This window comes from Aulonocara sp. 'chitande type north' Nkhata Bay, linkage group LG3, assembly GCF_057382095.1.
Source record: "Aulonocara sp. 'chitande type north' Nkhata Bay isolate Kocher_YH1m ecotype deep benthic linkage group LG3, A_spYH_male_GT1.1, whole genome shotgun sequence".
Lineage (NCBI taxonomy): Eukaryota > Metazoa > Chordata > Actinopteri > Cichliformes > Cichlidae > Aulonocara > Aulonocara sp. 'chitande type north' Nkhata Bay.
In genome coordinates, this window is record NC_141346.1 from 4528633 (window position 1) to 4556056 (window position 27424).

The window sequence follows — 27424 nt, forward strand, 5'->3', positions numbered from 1 at the left end:
TTTTTCATAAATAATTTATACAACGCAGAAACTCGGCCTCTCCCATTTAGATGCTTTATAACTGAGGAGTAGGGGGGGATTTCTAAGCTGTCACCTTGTGTGGTTGAGATAAAAATTTCTTAATTGAAGAAATCATATTTTACCTTTAAAACATTTTACAGCAAACATGATGGTGAGCTGAGGCAGTGTGGGCGTGGCCAGTGGCTGGATTAACATCCATTTAACAGTCTTAATCACATATCATCCCACTGATGAGCAGGAACATCTTCTGTTTTTTCTACTGACTGCCACCCTGTCATGGTGCTGTGCTTGGCGACCAGCTGTTCTCCAGCAGTCTTGAACAAAGACTCAGACATTAATGTGTTTGTGGTGAGAAACTTTAATAGTTTATTATTACAATGCAAAACCTGTGTAATACACACACAGTCACAGCTGTCATGTCTGAAAATACAAGTCATTGCAGAGCTGCAGGAAAACCTTTAAACGTCCCAAAATATTTTACTTAAAAGCATTTTTTTTAAAAAACCCACGAAGTGCTGCATAATAAGACCAAACATGTAAAATCCCAGGCCGACAGTAAAGATACAACAGCAAAGCTGACACTCTGAAGACACACCCCCTGCTTTTATACTGGTTACTGGAGCTTCAGGAGGGGCCAATGATGTCACAGAACAGCAGCCAATCAGAGACAGTAGGATGAAGGTCGTCCATAAGGCAGAGTGCGTCCTCACTTTCCTGTTCAGAGACAAACATCAGTGATTTCAGCTCGAAGCTGGTGAACTTTGACCTTCCCTAACACACACATGTATGTGCTCTGTGACTCAGCTGACACACTTCTTACCTTTTAGCTTCCTCCAAAGGAGCAGAACTAATACCAGAACCAGGCACGGACAAAATCGCCATAGGTTAGGGACCAGGTGTAGTCGAACTCGACCTCCTCATCTTCCTCTATTGATTTACTGTTAGCAGGAGGGATTTTTTTCTTGGTAGTTTGGGGGCTTGTAGTACTGGGAGCATGAGTGGTTGTTTTAGGGGTAGTAGGAGGAGGATCTGTGGGAGGATCTGCAGGAACAATGACAAAGATGGTTCAGTCAGTTTATTATCTGGTCAGCTCATCAGTTCCAGTAGTCTGTGGAAGCTTCCTCACTGATAGACAGAGCTGTCTGAATTCTTGAAAGACTAAAGAAAGGATCTTCAGGTTACACTGAGGATACACTGAGACTGTCTGTCATGAAAGTCTTTATTTATGGACTTTATCAGGCACAGGATGGAGAGGAGTGCAGTGATGGTCTGGGCGTACCCATCTTCTTCTCTCATATTCATCCCAAGACCGCAGACAGAAATCAGCATTATAGAATAAATGAGTTAGATCAGGATCAACTGCAGACGATTGGATCAAGTGATTCTGCCTATCCTGAGTCCTCTCCTGTACTGTCCTCACACACATGACTGCAAGCCTGCCTACAATACCAATGGACAGGTGTGTCAACTGTGGTGGGCCCGATCAGCAGAGGAGATGGTCTCATTCCAAACAGACTCCCTGCATCTTTCACAGCAGCAATGAGATGTGCTTTTCTCTGCGGTTAAACCTTAGTGACTCACATTTGTGTGATTCATTCAAATATTCTCCTCTTGAAAGAGAAACATGGGCCTGAAAAGAAACTAATGTTCACATCTGTCAGTCACAACCTGTCTCTTTAGTAAATCCAGCAGAGTTTTAAAGTCAAATAGAGGTTTTGTGCCACCACAGTGAAGATGGACTTCTTTGTTCCTTCTTTAATATTCCAACCTTTGTAATGATGGGATAATTTTCTCTGGCTGCTCTGTTTATGTGACCTGAATACATTAAGAGAACATGTATCGATAAAGTAAGATATAACCTACCACCTTTCATTGATCTCTATGACATTTCTACTAAAGTCCAGGAAAAGAGGTTGAATAAGAAAGATCATTGCACTGACCTCTGACTGTCAGCCTGCTTTTAGGAGTATGTGGATGATCCTCAGTGGAGCACGAGTAGAGACCTTCATCAGACTTCTGAACATTAGTGAGGGTCAACGTTCCTTCAAGATCAGATCCAATCATGTCCCCATCTTTATAGAAATAAGACTTCCTCGGTTCACCGTCTCTGCTTTCACAGAGCAGAGTCACATTACTTCCTGTCCACACAGGAGATGAAGGGATGTCCAGGATCAGGGAACCAGCTGACCAACAGAGACACAAACAGAGTGATACAGAGACAGACTTCCACCAACACACAGAGTCATACAGACACAGCTGGAACATCTGTACCTGAAACAATGATGTTGACTTCATCACTACGCTGCCCAGATGAGCTTTCACAGAAGTAAGCTCCATCAGAGGGGTTACGCAACTTGAGTTGACACATAGAATTTTTAAGAACAAGGCCTTCAGCTGCTCCACACCTCTCAGTGAGTGCTCCTGTGGTCCTCTTCACTGTCCATCCATCAACTCTTTGTTCATCATCATCATCACAAGACAGAATCGCTAGAGCACCACCACTGAAGAACTGCTTGTGATCTGGAGTTACACTCAGAGAGACTGAAGGGCAGACAGATACACAGACAGACTAAATGTATTTGTGTTCTTGTTGGAGTCTCACTGATGGTTTTCACTTCCATCTACTCACCTCCAGAAACAGTCAGTGCAGAGAGATGCAGCACACACACACCTGCAACAGGAGGACAGAGGTCACTGAAGGTCAGAGGTCACTGAGGGTCAGAGAAAGTGTGACTGTGTACTACAGGGGTGGGGAACTCCAAGCCTTGTGTTCTGCAGGTTTCACATGTGTCCTTGATCTAACACAGCTGATTTAAATAGCTAAAACATCCTCAACATGTCTTGAAGTTCTGCAGAGACCTGGTAATAAAATAATCATTGGAGTCAGGTGTGTTGACCCAGGGTGAGATATAAAACCTGCAGATATCAAACCTGAGATATCAAACTCCAGGCCCTCGAGGCCTGGAGTTTGACACCCCTGGTGTACGAGCTTCATTCTCTTAAATCCTACATGATTCATCAACAGAGGTGGGCATTACCAAAGTAAAAATACTTCGTTACTGTAATTAAGTGCACTCGGGTAAAAGTGGGCGGGGCAATAAGTCACACTACTTCAGCATCTAGCTAGCCCTGCTGAAGAGGAGCGAGCATAAAGGGATTAACAGTTTATTATAAGTCAGGTCATTTCAAATGCAGCGTTTCTATGAGCACAACAAACATCAGCAAACACACAAACTGTTTGTGTGCAGTTTGTCTCACAGTGTGTTACAGTTAAAGGTCCAGCTGCTGTATTTCAAAGAGAGGAAAGAAAGAGAGCTAACATCACTCAGAGATGGAGAAAGATAAGAAGATAAGAAAGAAGCACATGAGAGGACGTAGAGAGCTTAGATTTAAGGGAAGGACTTATGCTCCACACTCCATCCATGGAGTGTTGTGTGCTCTGTCTGGATGGGTAAGGCAAGCAGTGCTTTAATCTACATATGGGGCGACCGTGACTCAAGGGGTTGGGAAGCGTATCTCTAACTGGAAGGTTGCCGGTTTGATCCCCCTCTCTCTGTCCTGGTCGTTGAGTCCTTGGGGAAGACACTTCACCTACTGCCTACTGGTGTTGGCCAGAGGGGCCGATGGCGCGATATGGCAGCCTCGCTTCTGTCAGTCTGCACCAGGACAGCTGTGGCTAAAACTGTAGCCACCACCAGTGAATGAATAGTGGAATTGTAAAGTGCCTTGGGTGCCTAGAAAAGCGCCATATAAATGCAATCCATTATTATTATTATTAAATCTGAAAAGACATTAGACATAAAATGGACCATCATAATCTCCTGTCATCACAGACAGCGCCATCATAAAGCTGCTCATCTCTTAGTGAACAGGCATGGTGACAGATTAGATTCCTCTTGGCCAACATGATGATGATGTAGAGCAGATAGCATTTGAAAAGGGTGTTAGTTTATAATTTCAATCATTATTGGTGATACAGCAGATATTTACCCAACTACAGAAGTGATAATATTTTAGTTCAGTTCATTTTTATTTCAAACACATACATTCACCAACATTTCATAATATCATCCCATGCAGTTGTTTGAAAGGGAGTAGTCAGAAGTATATACTTATTTAACTCTGACCCCTTAGGTTGACATCTTAATCATTTCTTCATCATTCTATCTAAACACACACACACACACACAATTGTTTTCTCATATTCAAGTAAAAATATATTTAGATTTACTGATTTGCAAAAGAAAATAAACATCACTTTGACTACTGTGTTGGGTTACTTGCATTTTCTTCATTCTTATACTTATTTAAAATTTATTTTTTGAGTTTAGAGGGAAGTGGAATTTAGAAATACAAAGAGTAAGAACAACTTTGAAAAGGATGTCTATTTCAGCAGCGGGAGTTAAATTCTAGAATGAGTTAAAAGAAGAAATAAAGGTCAGTAGTGATATAAACCTTTCCTTGCCTTATATATTATTTGCACTGTTTTAAACTTCACCAGATCCTGGAATTTTGTAGCTTGCGTCTTAATAAAGAGTACGTTTGTGTGAGCCCTATACCCCTCCTGATTTATTAATCTAATAGCCCTTTTCTGCATTATGATTATAGTCTGAATATTACTTTTATATGTATTTCCCCAAACCTCTACACAATAACTCATATATGGTATTAGTAAAGCATAATATAGCATGTACAATGCTTTCCTATCCAGAAATTGTTTTGTTCCCCGAGACAGCAATGCCCCGAGCTAACTTTACCCTCACATAAGTGATGTGTGATTTCCAACAGGCCTTATGACCAATGATCACACCAAGAAATGTTATGGTATTAACCCTTTCTAGATATACATTATCAACACAAATTTCAATGTTAATGTTTTCTTATAATTTCCAAATAACATAAATTTTGTTTTATTTAAATTTAATGACATTTTCTTTTTATCTAACCCCTTCTTTAATGTGTTTAACTCCTGTGTGATCACGTCCAAAACCTCTTGCAATTCCACACCTCAACAAAGTATATTGGTATCATCTGCAAATATTTTAGTAACTTCGATATTTTACAAATATCATTTATATACACAATAAATATTTTTGGACCCAATACTGATCCTTGAGGTACTCCACATTCAATATCCACCAGTTTAGATTTAAACTAATTTATTTCTACATATTGCTGTCGATCCATCACATAGCTTTTTATCCAATCCAATACTACACCCCTAAACCCACATTTTTCCAGTTTGATTATTAGAATTTTGTTACCCAGGGTAGCCATTAACCTATCTCTAATAATCGACTAAGCACCACAGGCCTTCAAGCTGGCTGTAGTTAAACCTTTACTCTCTAGACCAGCGGTCCCCAACCTTTTTTGAGCCACGGAGCGGTTTCTGTCCAACAATGTTTTTACGGGCCACCCTTTAAGGTGTTGCGGATAAATACAACAAAATAAAACCAGTACCAGTACCTAAAATAGAAGATTTGGTCATAACACACGGGAAAAGACCCATGGAAACCGAATTACTGATAAAAATGATAAAAATATAAAGATAAAAACCCTGAAAACCATAAATTTCACACCTGGTATCAGTCTGTGGCCCGGGGGTTGGGGACCGCTGCTCTAGAGCCTTAGCCAATTATACGCCAGTATCCAACCTTCCTTTTATATCAAAGAGTAGTTGTCACACAGCTAACAGATCATCTGCAGAGGAATGGCTTATTTGAAGAGTTTCAGTCAGGTTTCATCACAGCACAGAAACAGCTTTAGTGAAGGTTACAAATGATCTTATCTGATAGTGGACTCATGTCAGTGTTTTGAACAGGTTATAAAACAAGAGTGTAAGAACAGTTTCATGGTGTAAGATGCCAGTTTTGACAAGTACAGACTAGCGGAGAGTCGTCTGGATTAGCAGTGTAACGGTCTCATCCTTCTCTTTCTCTTTCTGTGTCCTTTACATTAGAAACTGTCAATCCCACCCCCGCATCACCCTGACTTGTATCATGAACAGGCTTGTGTCCACATGAACGTGCAGACTTTCCACTGGAAAAACGAAAAAAAAAACAGTCTTTTTACATAAAATGCACAAAATCGATCTCCAGCACTGTCACAGGAGGTGCTGATCAATAAAGCCTGTAAACGGTAACAAAGCACATGTAGCATGAAGCCAAATAAAGGCACACAGCTCTGATGCATAAAGACTTTATAAAAAAGCAGAGTTTATGACAACCTTCTCTCTTTAAGAAGTTTTTCCAAACTCTGTGCTCACTGCTCTAAACGAGCATTTACATGTGGATGAGCTCAAAGTTTGCAGACTCTCTAACAGAGTTTAGAGTTATTAACACACACTCTGATCCAGGTAAGAAACCCAGAGGAACAAACCCGCTGTCCACCACACCTGTGGTATTTTAGAAACTTTCACAAAGTCCAAGCAGACAGAGGCTGAACATAAACCCTGCAAACATCTGTGTGTGTTTGTGTAAAGGAGACACACACACTGAAGGAGCTGCTTTTTCAGAGTGTGTGATGGATCAGAGGTTGGAAATTCTTACCGTGCAGCAGGATCACAGACAGCAGCCTCATTTTCATCCTCACAGTCCCGTTACAGAGCTCCTCACTGCCTCGGACCTCACCCTCCTCTCAGGAGACTCTCAACCGGAAGCTGTAGCACTCTGACAGGAGGCACCTCCACAATAAAAGCTGTCCTAGATAAACACCTGTGCCAGTCGCGTCCTGATCATGTGTTTCAGACACGTACAAGTTAACCAGTATCCAGCATCATGCTCAGACAGCACAGGCCTCCCAACCACAGCCAACACTGGATTAGTCTTCAAGTTTTCTTTCTGTTGTTGTAATACTGTATTCACCTTACAATATGGCACAATATCAATAAAATGGAGGGTGGAGTGAAAATGACTGGACAAGTTTACAGTGATGTGATCAAGATGGTTCAACATGAGCCGTTCTTAAACTTTGCTGGAAGAAAGTGAGGAGAGAAACAAAGAGCTTTGATTGGACAGTGAGTCAGAACTCAAACTGGGAGAGGTCAGCATCAGCAGTGTTGGCCAAGTTACTTTCAAAAAGTAATTAGTTATACTTAGTAGTTACTTCTTTAACAAAGTAACTGAGTTACAATATTTTAAAAGTAACTAATTACTAGGAAAAGTAACTATTGCGTTTCTTAAAAAATAACTTTAACCCTCTGAGGTCCAGGGTATAATGAGCCGTTTTTGACTGCTTTTGATGTTTCCTCTACATTTCAACTTTAAAAACTATTTACTTTGCCTTGTTTGGTATCATTCTTTTCAGCACAACCTCACATGTCTGAATTTACTGTTATTACTTCATTGGTATAATAACACAATTGATCTAAAATCAGACAAAAAAAAACTCTGCGTAGAAAAAAGTTTGTTTTTTTACGGTAACAAGCTCAAACACATTTAATGAATTTTATTTTATTTTCAACTTGAAATTCAAATATAAATTGTAGATTATAAAAACCTTAGTTATTTTCTAGCTATTTAGCTATTTACCTAAAAATGCAGCTGTTGTGGAAGTTTTCCATTAAATAAAGCCTGCAGACGAGCGGTAGCTAACATTCTTTAATCAAAACACATAAAGAACAGAAAACCAAGCTTGTGGAGACCCTGCATGACTGCGGGGCAGGTCAGCAGAGTTTCCCTGAGCCTAGCATGGCTCTCAGTTAAATACTTTCTTCAGGAACAAAAGGCAGTACACAGCTGTTTCACACCTTCAGGTTCACACTCCCTTGCTACCTCCCAGAGTCCTCGAAGAGACAAAAGTTTCTTCCTGTGGAGCTGTCTGCTTCCCCCAACTTCCTTACTAGACCCCCACCATTTGTCTTAATGTATGAGTGTGAGACTTGTTAAAATCCAGTAGCATCAAGGCGTTAGACAATAAAATAATGTGATTAATACACAAGTAAAAGAAATTCCTATACACAGCTAAGGTATATTTTGATAACCATTTAAAACTGTTTACAGAACAATCAGGTGTTCTGCATCAAATAGGATTTCACACAAATTATTTGTGTCAATGCAAAAAATAGTTCCTGTCTATAAGATAAAGGGGAACATCACAACCTGATACCTGCAGGCCTTAAAGCAGGAGGTGTATCACTCCTCCTGTTTTCCACCTTTAAACTTTATTGTGATCTCAGCTATATACAGTGAAGTATATAGAGATATGCGATGACCAAACAAATAGATATAAAAGGAATAAGAAAATAAATATACACTTAAGACTAAGGATTAAAGGATCAAAATAAATTAGAATTTGAAATCTACAATTTACAGTTTAATGATTTAAAGTGGCTTTTGTTTTTTTTTTTTGTTTTTTGTGACCCGTTTGGATCTTTAGCCATCAGAATTGTTGTCTGAAGGCCAAGAAAGATGCCCAACGGATATACTTTACCAAGTGGATCATCATGGTCTTGCCATATTGGTCCATTTGATTGAACTTTATTATAATTATGTATTTATTTTATTTTCGTTTTTTAAAGACGGGACAGACATGACTGGGGGATAGGACAGGGAGAAAGAATGAAAGAAAGAAGAGGGAGAGAAAAAGGGAGAGAAGGAAAAATACAGGGGAGAAGAGATGGTGAGAAAGGGGGGAAGAAAAAAAAAGAAAGACAAACAAAACACCTGGATCACCTGTATGGAGAGTAAATACTAAATGTTAAACATTATTGTGCAGCACATAAGATCAACAGAACACAGTGTGCTTTGAGGTAGGAACCAAAAGGGGTGTAGTTTGTGTGTGTGATCACCCGTGTGTACACCTGTGAGCATGGACGCGCTTGTTTTTAAAAGGTTCCTCCATGTAATGATCTGCTAGAGGGTGTGGGGGGGCCACAGCCCCGTCCTCCAGGGCATGAAGCAGGTATGGAGGAGATCAAAACTCCAGACATCCAGAGGCCCCCAGAACACAAGAGACCAAGGAAGACCCACAGAGGGGCAGCCGCGCCACTGTCCCAGAAAGAGCTGAGGAGAGTCCCAGATGAGGGCTCACTCAGCAGCCGCGGAGCAGAAGCCAGGGGGAGTTGCAGTGACGCGCCCGTGAGCTCCGCCGCAGCCAGCTGCGCCTGAGTGACCGAGCCCCAGGCCGAGAGGCCGGGGGCACCCCACCTCCGAAGTGGCCCGAGCGAGCCCCAGGCTCCAGGCCCCGATAAGCAGCCGCCAAGGAGTGAGCCGGTGTGTACCTGGACACCCATCTCTGGACACAAAGACCCACCAACGCACCGATGTCTGAGGGAGTCCGCCACTGGCAGGGGAAGTGGTGGTGGGTGGAGATAGGCCCTCCAAACCTTGGAGGGCCTGAGATGTCCCCAGAGAGGTGGCGTCTGATACCCAACCTGACATATAGACACAGACATACAGGCACACACAGACACAAACATCCATTCCCACCCTCATGCTCTCATATGCACTCACTCCACACTCAACCAACGTGGAGACAGACATAAAGAGACGCTGTACACACGATCACACATATACATTTACATACAGTGCCTTGTCTTTGTAACCAAAGGGGGTTGCAAGGGGAGGTGTTTAGTAAACTATTGTTTGAAGTTTGTCAATAAAAGGCAGCGAGAGGAGGCCATCATCGGGGTCTTTGTCATGCTGGACACAGATGAGAGGCCTCCCTTGCGTAAGTAATGGATCGATCGACTGTCTTGTTTTCTTCATGATGAATAAGTCTCTAGAATTAGCGGGGTTTGTGGAAACACAGACCCAACAGCCCTGCATGTGTGGGTGATTGTGGTGGAGCAGGAAGAGGGAGGCAGCTGGAGATGGGGAGGGAAGGAAGGGAGGGGCAAGTGACCCCTCGCTAGGGCCAGCTCCCCCGCTGACCCCAGTAGGCACCCCCATACTCCGCGACCCGCCAGGGAAAGGGGGCCCAGGCCCATCCAGACCGGGGCCCAGGACAGCAGCGCCGCTTGACCCCACAGAGCCCAGGACAGCGCACCCGACACCACCACAGAGAAAACTGCACCAACCCTGTCATCCACTCATCTTCCAGACTACACGAGACAATAGACACCCAGGCTGAGATCTTCCTCCACCTCTCCTGTATCTCCCCCTCCTGCAGAGAGTTCCTGAGGGGAGGAAAGCTCCTGCAAGATGTGACAATCTCCCCCACCAGTTGAAGAGCCCCCCAGGTGGCTCGATGCACTGGCGGCACCCTGCGCCAGGGCTGGGCCCCATACACCCACCCGCCCAGAACCCTGGCAACACACCAACCAGGACCCAAGCCCCCGAGGCCCAGCCACGGCTCCAGCCTGGAGACGGAGCACCCCCACAACCCCACTCCCGTCCCGGACCTACCCCGGGGCAGCCAGGCTACCAGGTCAGTAACCCACGACCGCTACCCCGGGTTGAGCCCCCCAAGGAAGATGCCTCCGGGGAACCACCCAAGGACGCCCCAAGCCTGTCCCTACCCCCACACCAATCACAACAGTGAAGGCGGGACCAAACTATGACCCCCCCACCCCCACTAGGTGATGGAGCTGATAAAAGGAGCCCAGAGCAATTGATCTGATGTGGTGGCAGAGGCTGTATGAAGACTAATGTAATCTAATAGATAATTTCTATATTGGTTAGAATTAAGATTTTTTTTTTTTTCCAGTTCATGAGGACTGTTTTCTTGGCTATGCATAGGGCAGTGAAAACCATATGGGCTATATTCTTTTCTGAAGTGACATTATCTAAGCTGCCCAACAAACACACTAAGGGGGAAGTTGGAATGTTACATTTCAGACACTTTGATAAGTCTTCACATATCTCGCGCCAAAACTTCTGAACTGGTGGACAGAACCAAAGAGCGTGGATGTAATTGTCTGGTGTATTGCCTTGACAGTGTGAGCAGTTGTTGGAAGATGTAAAGCCCATCTTGAACATCCGATGACCTGTACAGTGCACTCTATGTAGTGTTTTGTATTGTATTAATTGCAGACTGGGATTTTTAATCAATTTAAAAGTTTTTAAGCAAATCTGAGACCAGAAGTTTTGGACTAAACTGACTGATAAATCTGCTTCCCACTTTGCAATAGGAAGGGATATTGATTCATCTAATTTAGAAAGTGTTCTATATATTTTAGATAATAATTTGGGGGATTTAAGAGTAAGGAAATGTTCCACACTTGGTGGTGTTTGTAATTCAACTTGACTGAGGTTAAATTTCTTTTTTATAATGGATTTAATTTGTTTAGATTCTAAAAATTTTTTCTTGTTGATCCCATATTGTGCAACTAGTCTGTCAAATGGGATCAATTCTGTTCCCTCCAATATATGTTCTAAGTATTTAATTCCTTAACAACTCCATTCTGGGAAATTAATCATATTATTGTTTTGTAATATGTCAGGGTTATTCCAGATAGGTGTACGTTTGCATGGGATTAATGAAGACTCCGATATTTTTAGAAACTCCCACCATGCTGTCAGAGAGGAGCTGATGTTGATACTTTTAAAGCATTCATGTCTTTTGATGTTTGAGCTAATAAATGGTAGGTCTGAAATCTCTAGATCCTTGCATAGTGCCTGTTCAACATCTAGCCAGGGCTCATCTAGGAAGGTATGTTTTGACCATTCTGAGATGAACTGAAGCCTGTTGGCTAAGAAGTATTGGTGAAAATTAGGCAGATCTGTCAGCTGGCTCCTTTCGATGTGGAGCAGCAGCTGCTCTACTCTGAGCCCCTCCCGGATGGCCAAACTTCTCACCCTATCTCTAAGGGAGAGGCCAGCCACCATTCGGAGGAAGCTCATTTCTGCCGCTTGTATCCGTGATCTCGTTCTTTCGGTCACTACCCACAGCTCGTGGCCATAGGTGAGGGTAGGGACGTAGATCGACCGGTAAATTGAGAGCTTCGCTTTTACACTCAGCTCCCTCTTCACCACGACGGACCGGTGCAGCGTCCGCATTACTGCAGCTGCAGCCCCAATCCGTCTGTCGATCTCCGGCTCCCTTCTCCCATCACTCGCGAACAAGACCCTGAGATACTTGAACTCGTCCACTTGGGACAGGAACTCATCCCCGACCCGGAGTGGGCACTCCACCCTTTTAAATGCAGTGGTATTGAGTGTAATAGAGTCAGTTAACAGTCTGTGTGGGTATGTGTGGTGAGGGGGAGTGGGAGAGCAGGTAATGAGTTCAAGAGTCTGATGGCTTGTTGGAAAAGCTATCTGCAGTCTGAAGGATTGGGCCCCGATGCTGTGATACCGTCTGCCACATGGAACGAGAGAAAAAAGTCCATGTGAGGAGTCAAGCACGATGCAGGAGGCCTTGCTGATGCAGCACTTGTGGAAGATGTCCTAGAGCAGAGGGTGAGATGTTCCGATGATTTATGCAGCTACTTTAATCCGTTATAACTGGCTGAGATGGCCAACATTGCAGTTTCTGAACCACACACATATATGCAGCTGGTCAGAACGCTCTCTGTGGTGCCCCTGTAGAACGTGATGAGGGCGGCAGGACGGAGGCAACCCTTAACTTGTTGAGTTTGTGTAACAGTGGGAATGTGATTTTGATTTAACAGAGTCCCTTTCCACGACGTGACATCCCCCCACACTGAAAGATTAGCAGTCCCTGCTAAGGCCCAGCTTCCAGTCATGCAGCCTTCTTGGAGTGCGGTTCCTTTTTCTACCCCCAAGCGAAAATATAGCAAAGTGCGCCATACAGTCAAATGCTACAACGAGCAATCCCTTTCACGTACCCATGGACGACCGTGGCTCAAAAGTTGGGAGTTCGCCTTGTAGTCGGAAGGTTGCCGGTTCAAGCCCCGGCTGGGACAGTCTCGGTCGTTGTGTCGTTAAGCAAGTCACTTCACCCACCGCCTACTGGTGTTGGCCAGAAGGGCCAATGGTGCGATATGGCAGCCTCGCTTCTGTCAGTCTGCCCCAGGGCAGCTGTGGCTACAACTGTAGCTGCCTCCACCAGTGAATGTGTGTGTGAATGGGTGGATGACTGGGTGTGTAAAGCGCTTTGGGGTCCCTAGGCGGGACTAGTAAAAAGCGCTATACAAATACAGGCAATTTACCATTTACCATAGCATAGCTACCCAGAAGCCATAAGGTCCTAAGGTGCACCTAGCTGCTACTGTAGGGATACTTCCAGGCCTAACCTGGCTTTGTGCTTAATCCCAAGCACTGCTGCCTAGCAGCAAATCATTACCCCGCAACCCTGCAGCTGACCTCCCACGACAACCTAGGCGGGACGTTCCTCATTTCCTCTTCTTGTGGCCAAACACTCATGTCTGCGCACACTGTCAGGGGGCCCTTGGCTAAAGCTACAAACAGTTAATCCTCCATCTTCTTATTTGGCCTATCCCTTTAAACCACAGCAATACTGGGACACTGGAATACACATACATCATCATATTTGCTATTCCCCCAGCTACCACCAACTGCTCTTAACTTCGTATCCTGTCGCACAACGCCAGTTATGTAACGGTGGGAATGTGATTTTGATTTAACACAGGTGTTATTGAAGGAGGGAAACCCTCCTCAAAAACGGACGGAGCAGTGGAGCAGTCAAGGGAATGCACCGAATTAAAATGTGTGACTGAAAATAAAATTTATTATACTTAAACAGTTAAAAATATAAAATGAATTAAAACAACCCTGGCCAGGGGGAAACACCATAAAAATCAATAAAACACAACATTAAACATCCAGTGGCTCCGCCACGGAATAAAAGTCACTAAAAAGTAGAAATCCAGGCAAACAGTGTAGAAGGGGGAAACCCGGCGGCGCCCTCGCCTTCCTGTCCGTGTTCTCCGCTCCGACGCGCTGGAAAAAAAGGGGCAGCGACAGTCACTACTCTTTTAGTGGCTACCGTTCATTAGAGTGGGATAAGTCAGGAGACTTACCCCGGATGGGCAGAGCTCTTAACTCTGCCCGCCGCGTTCCTGTAGCACGCCAATCAGCACCGGCCCGTCTCGCCGTGGCAGTTAGGGCGCTGTCCCTCTGGCCACTGATTTCCCACCGTGATCTGGCCTCCAGTTATCCCAGCAGCAAAACAGCATCGTATGCTCTACAATGTCCTGCACGGCAACCTTCACCAGCCGCCCTGCGTCTCTGAGCACTCTCACCAATGCCAACTCCAGCACTTGCAGCCGTCACCTGCCACTCCTAGTTAACCATCCCTGCTGCCTGTCTCTCAAGCCTGTGGTCTGTGGTCTGCCAGGCCCTCTTATTGGCCTCTGGGACCTCCCAGGTGTGTCAGGGTCATAATCAGGGAGGGGCAGAGTCTTTCCAGGACAAGTCACCAATAAATACTACAAAAACATGCAATAAAACTCATAAAAATACAACACTGTACAATATTAAAATATTAAAAAAGGTAAAACACAGCAAAACATGCATAATAAAAAACCCTAGGTAACTTGTCCCTTTCCACCCCGTGACATTTGTCAAGCAGCTTTGGGGGGGATAATGGTGTTTAATGCTGAGCTGAAGTCTATGCTTTGATGTGACCTTAAACAGGCTATTCATGCTGAAAAACCCTCTGAGGTGTTTGAATTAAAGCTATTTTTCAAAGAAGAGTGGACCCCATAAAACATACTCTGAAGATGTGGAAAACAAGCATCTGTAGTCATTTATCTGTTTCAAAGGCCGTACCAGTGAGAGGCAATCTAGAATTCCAGCCTTCTGTGTGGGACAGTAGCTTTAAGACATGGGCCAATCCAGGCCTTCATACTATATATCAAGTATTTAATGGAACAAAGCTCGAGTCATTTAACCAGCTTCAGAAACAGTTCCAACTCCCCTCTAAAGACTTAGATGGATATGTATGCAAAAAGCTTATAAATAAATGCTGCTAAAATAGGGATGTATTAAGGAGAAATGGGAACTAAACTTAAATGTTAAAATTACTGATGATGTATGTGTGGGAAGAGCTCTGTAAAAGCTGTCGCAAAGGAATAAACAGTCAACTGTGGAGAGAATTTGACTGAAAATTTTAATTCAGATTTTAATACAGCTCTTGTTATCTCCTCACATTATAAAGAACCTGATATAGAACTATGTTGGTGAAAATGTGGGAAAACAGGAGATTATTCACATACATTTTGGGATTGTCCATTAATCCAAGGATTCTGGACAAGAATCAAAAAAGAAACAGACAAAATCCTCTAACTTATTTCTCCACTAATTAACTAACTTATTTCTCTCTATACCTAGATAGACCTATAGTCCCGACAGAAACTATTCTAACAATACTCCTATTGATAGCTAAAAAAAACAATAGGAGGAGAGTGACAGCAAGTTTGCAACTGAAACTGGACATCTTCCCACAGAGGTGGAGCTTTGTGACTAGATACCTCATTGACTGAAACAGAATCCTGGAACGCTGTACTATAAGGTTATAAACTCCCCTTATGAAATCTCTCTCTCGTTGGTCTTGGTCTGTTTGGTTTCCATGGTCCTATGTCAGAGAATGTTAACATCCTGGTTGCCTGCTTGTACTTGTTTTTGTTTTGCTAGTGCTTTTTTGTCATGAAAATGACAAAATACAAGGTTATAAAAAAGCAGAAGAAGAAGAAGAGTGGGCCAAAGTTCCTCATTGCTAGTTAACAAAAGAGCTTGATTGCAGTTCTTGTTACCAATCACTTTTTCACATTTGGCTGGTAGGTTTGAAAAACTTTCCCCCAAGAATTCAAGGATCATTTAAAAAGTGAATTCCATATTTATTTTGGGTGATCGTTGTCTAATATTAACATTTGTTTGATGATCTGAAACATGTTAAAAACTGTACAAAAATAAGAAAAGAGGAAAGATGTGAATCCTTTGTCACAGCACTATGAACTGCAGTTCTTTCCATTTATTGTGACATATAAAGTGTGTGATGTACGTTTGCTGTAGAGGGGCCACGTGTTTAGTCTACTGGTTCTTGTATGTCATGTGTATTCTTGCTTGTACTTTAAAGAGTTATTTGGCTTAAAAAAAAAACACAAACAGATTATCGTTTTTGATGCCGTGTGTACAGGCGGGTGTTACGCTGTACAGGACATGTCGACGTTCCTTTTCTTGGATCTTCATCATCAAAGCACAACATCAACTATTTTTACTCAGATGTTGAATAGTGGAAACTGTGCATTAACCCAGGGAAGACTGTTATCACCTATAAAGTAACTACTGTACTGAAACACATCGCCACAGAGCTGTCTACTGCAGGGATAGTTGTCTCTTCATTTGACCTTGAACTTTTCTTATTCATCTGTGTGACCAGCCAACAGCTCTGGACAGAGGCTCCAAGCTGATGCAGACTGGTATCTGTAAGAAACCACAGCAGACAGGTAAACAGAACACCTGGATCATCCTCCTGACTGAGGTCACCTGCATGTTATGATCAGCATGTAGAAAGTGACCTGAAACAGAAACTGATCACCTGAGCCAAGACACCAACCGCTCACAGAGGACGAGCTGAAGCACGTTAGTATCTGAGGAAATAAGTCAGCATATGTCAGAAACATACACTGCTCAAAAAAGATAAAGGGAACACAAAAATAAGACATCCCAGATCTGAATGAATGAAATAATCTTAATACTTTGTTCGTACATAGTTGAATGTGCTGACAAAAAAACAACACACAAGAATTATCGACAGAAATCAAATGTAGCAACACATGAAGATATGGATTTGAAGACACACTCAAAATTAAAGTAAAAAAAAACACAGGCTGATCCAACTTTGATGTAATGTCCAATGTCAAGTCAAAATTAGGCTCAGTGTGTGTGGCCTCCATGTGCCTGTATGACCTCCCCACAAAGCATGGGCATGCTCCTGATGAGGTGGCCGATAGTCTCCTGAGTGATGTCCTCCCAGACCTGGACTAAAGCATTCACCAACCCCTCAGCAGTCTGTGGTGCCACGTGTTGTAGGTGGATGGAACAAGACAAGATATCCCAGATGTGCTCAATTGGATTCAGGTCTGGGGAATGGGCGGGCCAGTCCACAGCGGTAATGCCTTGGTCTTTCAGGGCCAACTGTACCAACACACGGTCTCACTGAGGATCTCATCTTGGTACCTAATGGGAATCAGGCTACCTCTGGCAAGCACATGGAGGGCTGTGCGCCCCCCCCCAAAGAAATGCCACCCCACACCATTACTGACCCACTGCCTAACTGGCCATGCTGGAGGATGTTGCAGGCAACAGAACGTTCTCCATGGCATCTCCAGACTGTCACGTCTGTCACATCTACTCAACGTGAACCTACTTTCATCTGTGAAGAGCACAAGGCACCAGTGGCGAAATTGCTAATCTTGTGTCCTGCACATTGTTGGGCTGTAAGCACAGCCCCACCTGTGGATGTCAGGCTCTCATGCCAACCTCATGGAGTCTGTTTCTGACTGTTTGAGAAGACACCTGCTCATTTGTGGCCTGCTGGAGGTCATTGTGCAGGGCTCTGGAAGTGCTCCTCCTGCACAAAGGTGGAGGTGGCGGTCTAGCTGCTGGGTTGTTCCTCGCCTACGGCCCCCTCCACGTCTCCTGATGTCATGAATTGCTATGCGGCAGGCAGGAGTTGGACCCAAAATGCAGGACTCACAGACTCGGGGGGATGAACTCAAAGCACAGCTTTATTTGCTGGTAGAACAAACATACAAACTAAACTAAACTGGGAAACCACAAACTAAGAACTCTCAGAGAGACACAGGGAGATCCACACAGCATGAGGGAGAACGCGACACAGAACTGAGGGAGACGCAGACATAAATACACCGAGGGTAAACGAGGGAAGTGGGAACACAGCTGACATAGATAACCATAACGAGACAGGGCGGGGTGAACATAACATGACGTATACAGGCGCGAGAGGCACAAAGTAAAACAGGAAGTGCATGGGGGTTCAGACCGGAGGAGAGAGAGAGCACAGGGAGAACATAGACATATAACGGGCAGGGGAAACAGGGAATAAACACAAAGAGAGACGAGGGCTCATGAATACACAGAGGGGCACACAGGGGGTAAGAGTCACGAAGGGAAAACACTTAGGGAACAACACAACAGGGCAACTCAGGAAACATGGCCTAAATAAGGAATGAAATACAGAAATACAAGAAACTAAGAATACTGGGCCAACATGGCCCGGGACCATGACACCTGATGTACTGGTCTGTCTCCTGGTAGTGCATCCATGCTCTGGACACTATACAGACAGACACAGCAAACCTTCTTGACACAGCTCACATTGATGTGCCATCCTGGATGAGCTGCACTACCTGAGCCACTTGCCACAGGGCAGGGATAGCTCAGTAGCTAGAGTGGTTGCCCCATGATCGGAAGGTCGGGGATTCGATTCCCCTTAACAGCTACCCTGAGGTACCCCTGAGCAAGGTACCGTCCCTACACACTGCTCCCCGGGCGCCCAATGGCTGCCCACTGCTTCACTGAGTGAATGGGTTAAATGCAGAGAGCAATTTCCCCACGGGGCTCAATAAAGTACAATAATGTACAATAATAATGTAGACTCCGTGTCATGCCACCACTAGAGTGAAATCACTGATCAAATGTGACCAACACATCAGCCAGAAAGCAAAGGTACTGAGAAGTGATCTGTGGTCACCACCTGCAGAACTTCTCCTTTATTGGGGATGTCTTGCTAATTGCCTATAATTTCCACCTGTTGTCTATTCCATTACACAACATCAGTGTTGCTTCCTAAGTGGACAGTTTGATTTCACAGAGGTGTGTTTGTGTTGGAGTTACATTGTGTTGTTCAAGTGTTCCTCTCTTTGTTTGTAGTGTATGTTTATTTTAATATCAAGAAGAAACCAGCAGGAGCAGGATGACTGACCAGAACATAAGAAGATGTCTGATTCTAATGGCAGGAGTGTTGACTGAGGTCACACAGGGACATGGAGTTGCTTGTGGTTCTGGAAAAGTGATGAATAAAGTAGATCATAACAAACAGCAAGAAACAACAACTTAGCCTCATCTTATGAAGCAAAGCGTGACTGCCAGCACCAGACATGCTAACACCTGCAGAAACCTGCAGACCTGAGCTTACAAGTACAACCATCACTCACTAACACAGCAAATCCATGACAAATAAGGAAAAGCAGGAACTACGTGTTTCATCTGCACACACAGATCCAGTCCTAATGAAAAGGAATAAAGGATCCAGAAACAGTGATTTGTCTCATCGTGGCCCTTCCTCTGCTTCAGGCATGTGAAGACTACAGGTGTGATGCACTCTGATCACTAATTGGTCTTCTGCAAAGTGAGGAAGAGCGAGAGAGCTCTGGGGCTTTTCTACAAAGGTTAAACACAACATCTGAGTGTAGTTTTGAGTTAGTGTTTATCTGAGTGTCCAGCCAACAGCTGTGGACAAAAGCTCCAAGCTGATACAGTCTGGTATCTGTAAGAAACCACAGCAGACAGGTAAACACAACACCTGGATCATCCTCCTGACTGAGGTCACCTGCATGTTATGATCAGCATGTAGAAAGTGACCTGAAACAGAAACTGATCACCTGAGCCAAGACACCAACCGCTCACAGAGGACGAGCGTCAGCATGTTAGGATATGAGGAAATATTTCAGAAATATATGTTTATCATAAAATCAAGAGGAATCCAGCAGGAGCAGATACATGTGCAGGCAGAATGAAGAGCTGCTGCTGCGTTCACAGCCCCTCTGTAACACTTTGTCCAGCTTCTCCTGCTTACAGTGCAAGCTGCTGCAGGTGGAGGTTGGATGGAGTTGCTTAGGAGAGCTCCACAGTGACAGATGTGACAGGAAGTGTCTGCAGCCAAAATCAGGGCCAGTGCAATCTCCCAACATGAAGGAAAGGAGCTTCAGTGCTCCCTTTAATGTCTCCTTTAGCTGAGGAGAAACTGGAGCGTTCTTTACACTGTAGCTTGCTATCACCAGTGTGACCAGTATGTGTGAATGGGTGGAAGATTGTGTATAGTGTAAAGCGATTTGGGGTACTTTGGACCAAGTAAAGTGCTATACAAATACAGACCATTTACCATTTATGAAAGGACAGATATTTGAACCAGCAGGGGGAGCTAATCAGTGGAATGTCTGGCCGTGACGCAGGTTAATGAATGAATCCAAGAGAAGAACAACAACAGCAGCTTTTAGTCGTTGAGAGCTGATCTGTCAACTTATCAAAAGTTCAGTCCTGTAGGTTATTTAAGTCATTAAATGTCTAACATAATCAGTAAAGAAATATTCTAACTTAGTACAAACCTAGCCTTTATTTTTCTTCTGTTGATTTGCGCCTGTCAAATTATCATTTGTTGCACCGATGACAGTGGTCTCCTTGACTCCGCGCTCAAACCAGCGTTCGGAACGCTGGTTTACGTTTACGTGAAAAGGGAAAGACCATCTCTGAGTCGAGGAGGGGGCCTAAGGGTTGTTGATCAATGGTCATGAGAATTTGTATAATTAAGATTAAGGAACTGACCTCCCAGCCCATTGTTCCATCAGTGGGCTGGGAGGTCATCATGCAAATGTACTGTTTATAAGATTGTGGAAACCTGCAGTCAGCTGAGACTGAAGACGTCACTTGGATGAGTGACGAAATTTTCTCCCACAAAACGCTACGTCCAGATGAACAGAATCAACTGTTGGAGGTTTGTGCTTTCAGATTTGTTTCTATATGAATGAGTGCAGCCTGAGAAAACCTCTGATTCTATCACACCATTCACAGAGCACACGTCCTGTTTGTCACTCATATAGATTTCAAAGGATTTCCCTTCATAATAAAACACTGAATCACAATAAATTGGAAAAATCTCTTCAGACTTCTGAGAAAACTCCATAAACAATCTTCAAATGTATGTTAGCTACAGCTCCGGTCTCAGCTGTTCCCAGCTTCCCCTCCGCTCCTCTCCTGTCTCACTAAAAAAGGAAACCGTCATCAGGCCAAACGCCATCAGCTGTGTTCGCACCGGCCTCCCCAGCACCCTCCCGTTGAGCTCGCTGCACCGCTCCTCCCCTGCAGCCGAGCCCGGGACCACACCTCCGCCACAGAAGGTTTATTTGGCTACATTAACAAACATGATCAGATTATAGAGCTCATATGGAGTCATGACACAAACATGGTTTTACCTGCTTTTAGTGAAGCTGAGGATACAATGGTGTGATACAAAGATTTACAGCACATGAAGCAGAAACATTAAAACCTTCACCTTATCTGAACTAAATACAACAAACATCCTGCTACAGTTTAATAATGAACCAATCCAGCAACAATGAAGGAAGAAACCAAGATGCTCCTGACTCTGGTAAAGGAGAGGACATGAAACACAGACTGCTCTCTGCAAATGTCTAAGCTGCAGGTAACAATCTGTTGGTCATTTTCAAACCCAGAGACTGTAAACACTGAGCAGAAACACAGAGTTCACCCCAGAAAATCTACATGTGCAGCTAAGAAGTGACTTTAGGTTTAAACTTTAGTGTTTTATACAAATAAAATTAAATGTCTCATTTCTCCTCTGACTGACCCACTCGTGCTGCCCTCCTGTGGTCATGGCTGCAGACATGCCACAGGCTTCAGTCCTTCCCCCTGAAGCCCACCTCTCATAGCACACTACATAATCAGTGACCCAAAGCCACAAACGTGCAGCACAGCCATACTGCAGTCCCAGCCACACGAAAGGAGTCGAGGCGTTTTTGGCTCTTTCCTGGACCCATCGCTGCTCCTCAGGGTTGCTGATTGAAACCAGGTCATGATGTGTCTGTCTGCAGTAATTCAAGGCTTCCTCCCAGGTTTTGTTTTCCCTGATTAGAATCAGTTTATCTGCCATAAAATCAGAGAAAACATGAAATCAGTAAAATCTGGACTTGAAGTCTCTGGATGTTTGGTCCAGTTTCACTGGAAGAACAAAAGAAAACATTTCAGTGATTCTTCAGATGAATCAGTCGCTCTACAGAGAAATCTCTGTTCCAACCATCAGCTAAACATCTTCACCTGCAGAAATAAGTGGCTGAAGAAACATACTGACCTAAATCCTCTCAGTGACTCCAGCAGTTCATCTGTTGGACAAACAGCTGAGATAAATCTGTGTAAACTCACCATCATAGCAGAAGAAAGGCTTTCTTTGGTCACATCCAGCAGAGCTCCATCTTCCTGATCTCCCCAACAGAGTCGTAGCACATTTCCTGTTGTTTAGTCCATCATTAAATGAGTCCCAGTATCTGAAAGAGAAGTTACTTCCATCTGACCACCTCCAGCTGTCTCTGAACAGGCCGATCCACGAGGCTGTAGACTTCTGCAGCTTCTTAAACTCTTCACTGTATATCTGATCGAGTCCACTGGCCAGGTCAGTGTGATGCTGTCTGCAGTAGCTCTGAGCCTGAGTCCAGGTCTTCTTCGCCATAATCGCCATAATAATCAAATGAAAGGTTTTGTTGTCTTTCATTGTTGCTGTCAACAGAAAAACAAAAAACCATCATCTTTTTCAACTAATTTGTCTTTTTCTTTCTCAGCAAAAACAAACATTTTCTCGTCTCTATATCTATTCAAACTTTCATATCTTTTAACAGTTTTTAGTCATTATTAGGAAAAGCATAAAAACATAACAACACAGACAAACAAGAAATGAAAAAAACACCCAAAGGAAATTACATACATTAAAGTGATTACATACCTTTACAAATGAAAATAGGGGGGGTGAAGAAAAGAAAATTTAAAAAAAAGAAGAGAAAAATAAAAAATATATTTTTCATCCATTTACCCACAGATTTAGAAAAAAGAGTGAACTGTTGTCCTTTACACTCACTTCCTATTTACCTATTGTCCTATTGAGGACATCTTAAAAGCAAGAGGAGAAGAAAATAGGAGGGGTCCCCTTGGATCTGATTCTTAAAAATATTAGTTAATTCTTGAGATGTGGATCTCGAAAATCTTTTGATGAGTTTGCATTCCCAGAAATAATGAAAAAAAGTTTCTTTCTGACATTGACTACAGAAGGGGGAAATATGAGGTGTGATCTTATGCAAAACATTAGGAGCTATGTATAGGCAGAATAGGATTTTGTATTGGGTTTCTCGCAAGCAGTTGCAAGTAAAAGTGGATCTAACTATGTTAATGGATCCTTTCCACTCCTCTTTGGTATCTTGAATATTAAGATCTCTTTCCCATTTATGAATAGCGCTCAGTGTGCTGCTACTGAGAGTCTATAGAAGAGAATAAAAAGCGGAAATGAAATGGGTTCTGTCTTTTCGCTTAATGAGAAATGTCTCCTTATCATCATATAAAATGAAAATGGTCTCTAGGAATATTAAAATCTGACTGTAATTGCTCAAAGTTCATCAGTGTGTTGTTTTGAAACAAGTCGCCAGTTACCCTTCATCCGTTTTTATGCCACATATGCAAATTCCCTGCTGACTCAGCCTCAGGATGTCCAAAGGCAAGAATAAAGCGCACCCAAAGGGAAGCACATCAGTGGTCATGTGCGCATCACGCAGAGGCAGAGTGAGAGGCAAAAGGCAGCAGAGCATGGCAGGGCGGTCGTGGCTCAAGAGTTGGCAGTTTGTCTTGTAGTCGGAAGGTTGCCGGTTCGAGCCCCAGCTCGGACCGTCTCGGTCGTTGTGTCCTTGGTCAAAACACTTCACCTACCGCCTACTGGTGATGGCCAGAGGGGCCGATGGCGCGATATGGCAGCCTCGCTTCTGTCAGTCTGCCCCAGGGCAGCTGTGGCTACAACTGTAGCTGCCTCCACCAGTGTGTGAGAGTGAGTGAATAGTGGAATTATACAGCGCTTTGAGGGTCTCAAAAAGTGCTATATAAATGCAATCCATTATCATTATTAGTTGTAACGCGTGATTACGTGAGCGTTAATGAACCTGTAAGTGTTATTATGTTTGACAAGTTAACTGGTATGATAATAGCTATAGTTGTTTGTGCCACAGATTGTGCCCGTTAAAGCTATTTAGCCAACTTATGGTTTTACACTGACCCCTTGTGGACATTGTAAAATATTGCTGTGTCGTAGTAGATGATGTGTTATGATTGTTTCTTAGTTATCTTTGGCCCTACTAATTATAGTATTACCTGTTTCTCATATATATACTGCATCTGCTACAACTATAAGTTCATATCTGGCTGCATCACATTTGGTTTAAACATGTTAAGCTCTGATGTAACTTCCTCTATGGAGCTTAATTAAAGTCCTGCACTGCTGCAGTCTTTCAGACCGAAGACTTAGGCCAGACTTGTATACCCAGCACTTCCAGTATATATATTCTACACCATGCATCGAACATACTGCAAGACATTCCTGGAACAAAGTCTTTGTTTCTCAATAAAGGAGTCACGAATGAAGTGCAGTCTTCTCTACCCAACCTTTTACGCATTTCCATCCAAACCCTTATTGTATCATAAATAATTGGGAATACTCTTAATCTCAGTTTGTAATTTGTTTTGTCACAGACAGCTAAGCTCCAAAGGGAAGAAGGTGAAGTAGACCAAGAGTCTAGGTGGGAATGCGAATTTAGATAAGCATGTAGCCACTCCCATAAAACACAGCCATGACATGCCCAATTATAAAAACTTTAATTTGGTAACCCTAAGTCTCCCCTATCAGTAGGCAGTTGTAAAATTCAAATTCTTAATCTAGGTTTCTTGCCATCCCAGATACATTTTAAAAAGACTTCTATATCACAAGAAACCTTCTGGGTTATCCATAGAGGTAACCTTTGTAGGGGATATAATAAACGTGGGACAATATTCATTTTTATTAGGCTCAAACGCCCCATAAGAGAAAGAGGCCATTTTTGCCATCTATCTAAATCTTAATAAATTTTAATTTTTTAAAACTGGTGATAAGTTCAGTTTCCATAAGTCTTTAAGAACTGGTGTAATGTTTAGCCCAAGGTATGTGAAGCCACTGGGGGAACATTGAAAGGGATTAGAAATATCTGGCAAAGAGTTAATCTGATCACCCAGCGGCAAGACTTCTGATTTCCCAAAATTAATTCTGTAACCAGAGAATGAGCTGAACTCATATATAATGGGCATAATGGCTGGTATTGGTAGTTCTGGTTTTGAAAAGAACAACAGAATAACATCAGCAATGCTATCTTATGATTTGTTTCACCCACTGTTGTACTGTGCACATCTTGGTGCTGCCGAATGGCCTCAGCTAGAGGTTCAAGTGCTAATGCAAAGAGGAGATGGGACAGAGGACAACCCTGCCTCGTAGCTCTTTGCAGTGGAAACACTGATGATTGTACATCCTTAGTTATAACACAAGCTTCTGGAAGTTTGTGGATAGCTAATTTGCCTCATTCTTCAAACTGTCTCTTTCAGGAACATATGATACAACACAGATTATAAACTAAATTATAACATTATTAAATATTTTATTATATCACTGTCCACATATCCTCACCGTCATAGCAGATGAACTGAGATGTGTGAGTACATGGGTAATCAGCCCATTTGTCTTCTATTATCACACAGTTCTCAGGGGTGCCACCATAATCATTTGGCTCTCCAGCTGCCCAACAGGTCTTATTTTCAGTGTATTCCTCCCCCGGCAGAGACCAGTGCCACGTCCTGTTGTCTCCTGGCTCGCTGTACAGTCCAATCCAGGCTTGTGTTTGACTCTGTGCAGAGTCTTGAAGTCTTCTCATGTCTGTCAGGTCAAACACTTTGGCCAGGTCTGTGTAGTTCTCTCTGCAGTATGCCCGTGCTTCATCCCAGCTCATCTCTTCTTTAATAAAGTGGTACTCATACAGCTGACATGTGATGAAGACACACTGACCTGAAACAGAAGAAATACTGTTGAATATCTGCTGATACAAGCAGGAAACTCATGTTCCCATCAAACTGTCCAGTTTACAGGTCAATCCTTGATTTTCTCAGTAAGGGTTCATTTGTTTAATGAGTCCTGATCAAACTAAAGGATTTCAGGTGGAAACAATCAGGAGCCCTGGTAAAATGATCACTCACCCATCAGAAGAAGCAGAAACAGACTCCACTGCATCGTCGCTCTGTCACATGAAAATGACTTTTCTGTCATTTGGAGGAAACAATGAATCCAGCAGCTCTTCAGTGTTTGATGGACACGCAGCACTTTATATTAAACTCAGATATCTAGTTTGTCACACACTGCTGTAAGAAATATATGATTGTTCTTAATAAATGATCATCTGTTTAAAATTGTCCATGAAGAAAAAAGCAACAGTTCAAATGTGGTCCACACAGCACCTCTGTACACAGACATGAAATGAGCCTGCAGGTTTGAAACTTACATCTGGTTCTTCTCTGGTGTTCATGCAGACAGCTGTGCAGTAAATAACCATCTGTACTAACACACTCTCTCTTTGTACTGAGTATTTCAATATGAACATACAGTTTTTACCCCTGACTCAAAGACACACTGTTAATATGAGTTATATACAGACTCATTTACATATTGCTACGGAAAGGAGAAAGAAGAAACACTGAACTGTCCAACAATCAGAACGAGGAAGTTTCATTCTAATATCTAAATATGACTTCCTTGTTTGTTTGGTGGTGCAGGTGCAGGGGAGGGCTGTGACAGCAGAGGTACACCTGAAAAGGTCACCACTCTGTGACAGAAACATGAATATGAGTCTGTTGATTTTTGAGAATATAAACATAACGCTGCCTGTACTGATCAATATTGCTGGATCGCTCTGACGCTGACATGATCTTATAAACCTATCAAAGACTTTTTGCATGTACTGACGCAGCAGTCAATCCTGTTCAAGCTCGCCCTCCAAATTCACCCATCATCAGGTTGTCGTCCATCGATGAGTTTGTAGAGCTCAATAAATGTCTGTCAGTGCTGATTATTCAAACTGTGTTTAAAACGTGACTCATTCATTGTCAAAAATATTTCCTCTGGATATGCAATTGTTTTTAATACAGTGGCTTGCAAAAGTATTCGGCCCTCTTGAACTTTTCCACATTATTATTATTATTATTATTATTATTATTATCACAGTATTTCAATATTAAGATACAGACTTCCCCCCCATGACACAAAGACACAGTGTAGATATGGGGTTATGAAAGGACTTGTTTATATACATAGTGAGTGAGAAAGGTGACTGGAAAGGAAAAACTCAATGCATCATGGGAATCCCCCGGCAGCCTACGTCTATTGCAGCATAACTAAGGGATGATTCAGGGTCACCTGGTCCAGCCCTAACTATAAGCTTTAGCAAAAAGGAAAGTTTTAAGCCTAATCTTAAAAGTAGAGATAGTGTCTGTCTCCCGAATCCAAACTGGAAGCTGGTTCCACAGAAGAGGGGCCTGAAAACTGAAGGCTCTTCCTCCCATTCTACTTTTAAATACTCTAGGAACAACAAGTAGGCCTGCAGAGCGAGAGCGAAGTGCTCTAATAGGGTGATATGGTACTACAAGGTCATTAAGATAAGATGGGGCCTGATTATTTA

The 27424-nt window shown here is 43.2% G+C and overlaps 2 protein-coding genes across 2 annotated transcripts; both read right to left on the minus strand.

The window, feature by feature from the left end:
- Positions 1 to 375: 375 nt before the first annotated feature.
- On the minus strand, positions 376 to 2763 carry LOC147333605 (Fc receptor-like B). Its single transcript, XM_086286417.1, has 5 exons — positions 2651 to 2763; positions 2293 to 2562; positions 1962 to 2204; positions 842 to 1062; positions 376 to 735 (listed from the first exon to the last, which is right to left on the minus strand). The coding sequence occupies exons 2-4, from the start codon at positions 2387 to 2389 to the stop codon at positions 869 to 871; spliced, it is 534 nt and encodes a 177-aa protein (XP_086142543.1). The 5' UTR covers positions 2390 to 2562; positions 2651 to 2763; the 3' UTR covers positions 376 to 735; positions 842 to 868.
- Positions 2764 to 21123: 18360 nt separating this feature from the next.
- Positions 21124 to 26072, minus strand: LOC147333606 (macrophage mannose receptor 1-like). The gene is made up of 4 exons (XM_086286408.1): positions 25950 to 26072; positions 25387 to 25761; positions 22068 to 22418; positions 21124 to 21791 (listed from the first exon to the last, which is right to left on the minus strand). Exons 1-4 carry the CDS (start codon positions 26017 to 26019, stop codon positions 21445 to 21447), a joined length of 1143 nt encoding a protein of 380 aa, XP_086142534.1. The 5' UTR covers positions 26020 to 26072; the 3' UTR covers positions 21124 to 21444.
- Positions 26073 to 27424: the final 1352 nt, after the last annotated feature.